At 44.8% G+C, this 7,309-nt stretch overlaps 1 protein-coding gene across 1 annotated transcript in view; it reads right to left on the reverse strand.

Annotated features, from left to right (window-relative positions):
• Window positions 1-1,827: 1,827 nt before the first annotated feature.
• The window catches only part of mtnr1al (melatonin receptor type 1A like), a 42,176-nt gene continuing 36,694 nt past the window's right edge, over window positions 1,828-7,309 (reverse strand). Inside the window, exon 2 of the mRNA XM_005741231.1 lies at window positions 1,828-3,415. Within this exon, the coding sequence (XP_005741288.1) occupies window positions 2,646-3,415 (770 nt within the window). The 3' untranslated portion in view covers window positions 1,828-2,645. The remainder of the gene's footprint in view (window positions 3,416-7,309) is intronic.

Consider the following 7,309-nt stretch of genomic DNA (forward strand, 5'->3'; position numbering starts at 1 on the left):
CACACACACACACACACACACACACACACACACACACACACACACACACACAGTGAGCTTATTAAAATAGGACCAAAGCACAGGCAGATTATCACAGCTTATTAATACATATGCAACATTCATCTTCAGCTCCCCAGCAGTATGAAGCACAGTGACATGTTCAGAATACCGTTACCATGATTTAATCACTCGTGCCTGTTTCTCTGATGCTTGGCTTGTGTTCAGACTCGGTGTGTACAGCAGACGCACTCATGCGACTGTGAGGGAACACTGACAGTCTCAGGTTGCTGAGCTCAGACTGGCTGTGGTCATGTGGGAGGACACAGCAGTACACAGACACTGTGTTTTCATCCTTTTGTCTCCGCCTGTGTTTGCAGAGGGTTGCACACGGAGACACCGTGCAGGCAGTGCAGAGAGGCTGTGGCACACCTGTGCCGCTCATTCTCAGGAAGAGGAAGGTGATGATGCAATGAAGGGAGACAGTCTCAGAGTCAGTCTCTCTGGAGCATATTGTACCCCCTGCCCCTCTTCATATGCATCACACTGTCCGGTCAAACTAAATGTTTGAGTCCTGAAAGCATCATTGCAAAGTTACACTTAACAGCAGAAGGACAGAGAAAGAACCTTTTGCTGCTTTAAATTAAAAGTGGATTTTGATTAATGACACTTTTAACTTTCAGGCCTCACAAAGTCAAAAGAGCTTGTAGCCTCCTAAGTGCCCTGGCAGCAGGTGTGGGGATGTTTTGCACTCTTGCACATGTTTGTTTCACCATTTTCCGACACGTGTTTTTTGCAGGAATCTGGGCACTAAGACTGTGGATGCACGACTCACACAGGTGGATGTGGTGAGGTGTGGAACTTCTCAGACTCCACCTTGCACTGAGTTTTTTGTTGGGATCTCAGAGCTTTAAGCGTGTGTTGGTCATCCATGCGTCATCTCCCAGCTTTTGGCCCGACAACTAGAACTGGAAGTCAGAGTAATTATTACTGTATCAGTATAAAAGCACAGCATAGTGTTTCCCCCACAAAGACTTTAATGGTTTACTAACAACCCCACGAATACACGGGGTACTTTATTTTAGTATTTTTTATTTGCATTTTTAAAGTATCGTTGTTCACTGCCTTGAACTGCAGCTGTCCATGGTAGTCTTTCTTCTTCTCTGTGAGATGTAGAGTCAGAAAATGCCGCAGGTGGAGAAGTGAGCTGCTAAGCTGAGCAGAACCAGGACTGCCAGCTGCAGTCGAAGGCAGTGGAGCCAAGGTTCAGGGCTTGAGACAAACGCACAGGTAGCTGCTTATAATGCTCCTTTCTAAAAGGACTTGGTGATTAAACCATTTGCAGGTGACCTGAGCACCTTCTAAGTGGTAAAAATTTGCATACACATGATTCCATTGATGTCATGACGGCCACCAGCTGAGTGCAGGGAACTCTGTGATGCAGAAAACCATAAAGCAGAAACCCAAACCATGGCTGCTAGAAGTGATGGATTTTGTAAGTGATGCTGTTAATGTTTTATGATGAGCTACTTGAAGTGCTCAAAGTGTTCCTGTCTTTTAACCTGAACAGCAACTTTTCAGACTTCATGTAAATTTTGGGGCTCGTTATTAGAGCTGAATGACAATGAAGTCACTGAACAGCTGTTTTTATTGGATTACATTACACAACAGCTGGTTGGTAAAAACAGGTGAACTCTGCAACATTTCTATCACTCTGCAGTCATAGACGCATGGACACCTTAGTTAAGACTAGGTTTAAGTTGGGCTGGTCTTAACAAATATCAAGTTTTAGTTAGGACCAGTCTTGCAGGAACCAGACCCATATCATGGAGTACTTTTATGCTTCATACTGGGACTCTTAGTCCAAAGCTGAAGTCACTGGACAAGTCCTCCATCGTCCCCCTCTGTCCTCAGTGAGAGTTTGCTACCTTCTTACATAGATTAGTAATATTACAAGTAAAATATCCCAATCGTTGTTGTGCACACACAGTCTCGTGCAGCCTTAATGTTCAAAAATGTGTCCCACCTTAAATGATTTTGCAATTTTAAAAGTATATAATGCATCTTCATTCTCCTCAAAGCCGATTTGTCATCTTCGTCGTTATCTTCGTACTTCGTAGGAACAGGAACAGCGTCGACGTCTTTTAAAAAAAATCACAGTGTCAGAGCTCTGCCTTGAATCTAATTCACAGAGGATGCTATTCAACTCAGTGACCCCACATTTAATTTAATTATGTTGCTAATTAAACACAATGAATTATGCTCTCATCTGAACATTAAGTCACGACTTCATTACCCAAGAAAGTCAGGATGAAACACATTCCCCAGTTAGGAGTGCTTCCCAAGTTCTGGCCTCTCCCTTGCTCTCTGCATTTTTAGTCTCCTTGTTTCCCTGAAGGCATCACTGATAACTCTCAGTGTGGCAACATTTATTTCACTTTGTCTGCTCTTCATCTCTCCTCCTGCAGCTATTAAAGCGCTCCTATTTTTCTCTCCCACTCAGTGCTCTTGTTGTTCTCCTTCCACTGTACCTTTATTTGCTTTCTTTCCATTGCATCAGTCCTGTTTTATTTTCCTGTCAGGGTAAAGTTCTTTCTATCTTTCATGTCATTAAAGATAAAAATCTCTGCATTTCCAAGTATTCCATCTCAGCAGTGGAACTTGAAGATGATGAGGACGATCCTCTTGTACTCCTTCCTGAAGTTATGGTTCAGGACACCGTAGACGACGGCATTGAGGCAGCTGTTAAAATACGCCATGAAGTAGCTGGCTGTGAACAGCCACTCTGGGATGGCACGGCCCAGCGTGGAGTCCACTGCCACCGCCAGGCCAATCAGGTTCAGCGGCGCCCAGCAAACAGCGAAGAGCACGAACACCACAAACATAGTGAGGAAGTTGCGGAGGTCGTGTGGCTTGATTTTAGGTCTCGAGTCTGGCTTGACCCGCCGCCTCACCTGGATGACCAGAATCCAGATACGCAGGTAGCAGTAGCTGACAATGCCAATGGGCAAGATGAAGTGCACCACCACCACGGCGATGGTGTACAGTGAACTGACGGACTGGGCGAAGGTGCAGGAGTAAACCCGCGGGTCGTACTGCAGCGACTCCACAAACCAGTTGGGGACGATGGCGAGGATGGTGAGCGCCCAGACGAGCACGACGTAGCACATGGTGTTGCTGTTGGAGAAGAGCTTGTCATACTTGAGGCTGTGGCAGATGTAACAGTAGCGGTTGATGGCGATGCCCGTGATGTTAAAGATGGAGCCAATTACGCTGAGGCCCATGAGGAAACCACTGATCTGACAGTGGATGTAGCCGGCGATCCAACCGTCGTTGAAAATGGCAGTGAGCACCAGCGGGTAGGGATAGATAGCAACCACCAAGTCAGCGAAGGCCAGGCTCACAACAAAGGCGTTTCCTGTAGAGCAAGAGGAGGATGACAAGCTGTCAGTATAAATGTGAGTTAGTCCAAAAATCTTTCAGGCAGGTCGTCAGCTAGATAAGTCAGATCGACGCATTCTCACTGCCAACTCATCACATGCTGATACCTGTAGGACTCGTCATCATATTTTACCGTTCATCACACTTGTGGACACACCTTAGTGTTACTTTTCAGACGCGGTGGCAGACACACACGTGGAATCACACAAGCATTTGAGTTTGGTCTGGGCATTACATTAGTAAGAAGTACTTAGACTGAGTTTGGGCTATACTAAGAGATTTACTACAAAGATTGAAACACGGGATACTGCACTGCAGTGGTTTGAATCATATCGTAGGACTGCTTTCTTCCATTTTCGCAGTATCTCTAAAATTAGAAATATCCTGTCTAAGAGTGACGCTGACAAACTAGTTAATGCATTTATTAATTCTAGGCTGGACTACTGTAATTCATTATTATCAGGATGTCCTAAGAACTCCCTGAAAAGCCTTGAGTTAATACAAAATGCTGCAGCAAGAGTACCGGCAGGGACTAGAAAGAATATTTATCCTATATTGGCTTCCCTTCATTGGCTCCCTGTTAAATCCAGAATTTAAAATCCTGCTCCTCACATACAAGGTCTTATATAATTAGGCCCCATCTTATCTTAATGACCTTATAGTACCATATCACCCCATTAGAGCACTTCGCTCTCAGACTGCAAGTAGTCGTTGGAGTTTTCTTTGTATTAAAGTAAAACAAAGTTCATCCATCTACCACAAACTTCTCCAACATTTCCTTTGTTGCCCCTCCCCCTGTGACAGTGATGATCCAGTGGTGTCTTTTCGACATGTTGTAGGGTTTCAGACCACTCTACTTTCTAGGCTGTGAAATAACTCCACTGTGTAAAAGACACGGGGGAATATCAGTTATGTACAAAATGTCCAATGGCAGTGGTGCACTACCTTATAGTACTAGTGCGACACTTGTCATTATTCATTTTCAAAGTTGTTTTAGGGGACAAACCAGAAGCTGAGTAGTTTCATCATAAGGCTCTCCAAACCTCATCACTGCTGCTTTAATGGCTCCACCATCATTCAGGCAAATTAATACTGCTGTCCCGAGCTGCTCTTGCGCACTTCCATATAGAACTTGTCAAAAGAAATCTCCTAATAATGGGCTGTTGCTTCCAGCAGAGGCATAAACATCAGTTTTGAGCCACAGTTGCAACTGATAAATTTTATTCCAATTTATCAGCTCCTTGCTCGGCCGACTTCTCTGACAATAAGAAAGCTGGGGCTCGCTGATGTGCTGTAAAGGTCTTTCTCCCACACGAGGAAATGAAGTTTGAGGGCTTGATTTAAGAGTTTAACATTTACCTGCCGCCCCGAGTGAATCGTGCTGCATTTCAATTATATTTTCCCACGGCTGAAGCCATTGTACCAAGCTCCCTGCATTAAACTGTCCTGCCTCTGAGCAGCATTATTATTACTGCCAAGTTTCCTATCTCACATACAGACTGTTTACCCCCAAATGTAATGAAGCAGGGTTAGTCTGCACATCAGCCGCCTTCTACTCTCCAAAGTTTTTCCTAAAGCCGTCCACCCAAAACCAGCTGCTGGTTGGGAGTAATTTAATACTTTTCCACATCCCGTCCCGGCTCATATGACCAAAAACAAACACACGGAAGTGCTACCTGTAGCTTCACTCACACAAGCAGCAATTTAGCTGAAGAAAATGCTGCCCAGTGCTATTTCTGTTCTGTTATTTATTCTGTTTATCGACGCTGATGAAGCGGTGGTTTGTTCAGTTTCGCAGAGTATCTGAAATGAGCTGTTTAAGCGCCTCCCTCCTTTAAGCGTACTTTTCTTCTGATTGGCTGCCCCATGCAAAGAGAAAGGTTGAACAGCGAGTGGGTTCGAGGTTACCGTCGTGCATCAAAGTTAAGCTAAAGAGATTTTCTGTTCCGGTTCAAATGTCATGCCAAGCTTTCTTTAAATGGAAGTTCAGTTTGGTTATTTACAGTGAACGGTTTGACAAAGAAAGACGACTGGGTTTTCTGATTGATAGTGGAAGCAGAAACTCCAAGCCGTGTCATCCTCAACCTCCCAGTTACAAAAGATGACTTGCAGGCTCGAAGCTTATATCGCAGAGCGTGCAGTGAGAGCGGGGCTGTCGATGGAGGTGGCTTTAATGACACCGTCTCCTCGCGTCATTCAGTATTTATCACCATCCTCATTACAGCGACGCTCTGTATTCTGGAAGGCGACTCTGTGTCTGTTGCAGGTCACAGAGGGAAAGTTAGCAAAGATCTGCAGCTGCAAGAACAGACACGGCCTCATTAATTGCCACTCAATAAGTATTAGTGTCACGGTACTGGGCCATGTGACCCAGTGTTTGAGATCTAAAGCTAAGATGGTGCCGGTGTACGTCGCTTGCCGTCCTCGGCTATATCTGCTTCGCTGCTTTTTATCCTCTCTACGCTCTTTATGGACCTTGGCATTGTATTTTTTTATCCTTTTAGTTGTATGCTCATCTAATGGCTGTGCACTGATTACATACGACAGGCAAACACTTTTAAATCTAAGACTCTCTCATTCCTCTCGGCCTGATCCTTGCTGGAACCTGGGTGACGCCACCGCGCCCCGACCGGACCCTCCGACCGGACCCTCCGACCGGACCCTCCGACCGGACCCTCCGACCGGACCCCATGACCGGACCCTCCGACCGGCTTCCTCCACCTACCTATTCCGAATCTACACAAGAAACGCTATAGGAAACACAGTAGAAGGAGCTGGCATGTGGGTAGCCTGGATATTTTGTCTTCTTTCCCTCCTTCCCAGGAGCCGCCTGATGCTAAGTTGCTCACCCACCGTTGGATCTGCTCGGCCGACCACGAAGGCTACCCTGCCATTCCTGTGGCATGTTTTCCTGCTTGGGTTTGGATAACATCGCTCCAATGCAGCGTTTGCCGAAGCAACCTAAGTGTCCTACGACGCACCACCCTAGGCGACTTAGCCCCTAGGATACGGATGGCATTGCTTAATGTCAGGTCGCAGGTCAATAAGACCTTTCTCTTAAATGACTTCCTCTCCACTAATGGGATTGATGCTTTATTCCTGACTGAAACCTGGATTCATCCTGGTGAGTTCATCCCTTTTACCAAACTTCTTCCATCGGACTGTGTCGCTTTTAGCTCACCAAGGCTTACTGGTAGGGGTGGCGGCATAGCCTCGGTCTTTAAAAATTCTTATGGTTTCATAAAAGGTAGGCACTCATCAACAAATACACATAGATTACTTAATTTGATAGACTACTCATACAGTAAAAACCTAGAAACTACAATATTCTCTTTAGACGCAGAAAAAGCATTTGACAGAGTTAACTGGAAATTTTTATTTGCAAATTTACACAAATTTGGTTTTGGATCCTCTTTCATAAACTGGTTAAAAATATTATATAATTCCCCAACAGCTTGTGTCAGAACAAATGACCAGACATCCTCCAGCTTCTGTCTCTTGAGGGGAACCAGGCAGGGATGCCCACTCTCCCCTTCACTGTTTGCAATTTTTATTGAACCACTATCAGCAGCAATTAGACAGAATTCAGTAATTAAGGGCATAAAATGCAAGAATGTGGAACATAAAATCAGCCTTTATGCAGATGATGTGTTACTTTTTCTCCAAAACTCACAAACCAATATCTCTGGGGTGATTGAATTGATAAACTCTTTTGCAAGAGTAGGACTCCTACCGATTAAGTGCTCCCTCCATAATTCCTCTTCTACACCACTGCAATCGGGAAATATAAAATATTTAGGAATTAATGTTTCTCCCAAGCTTGCAGATCTAACTAAATTAAACCATATCCCACTTTTAAAGAAGGTAGAAG

The sequence above is a fragment of the Pundamilia nyererei genome, unplaced genomic scaffold (assembly GCF_000239375.1).
Source record: "Pundamilia nyererei isolate P.nyererei 1_Seehausen unplaced genomic scaffold, PunNye1.0 scaffold00108, whole genome shotgun sequence".
Taxonomy (NCBI): domain Eukaryota; kingdom Metazoa; phylum Chordata; class Actinopteri; order Cichliformes; family Cichlidae; genus Pundamilia; species Pundamilia nyererei.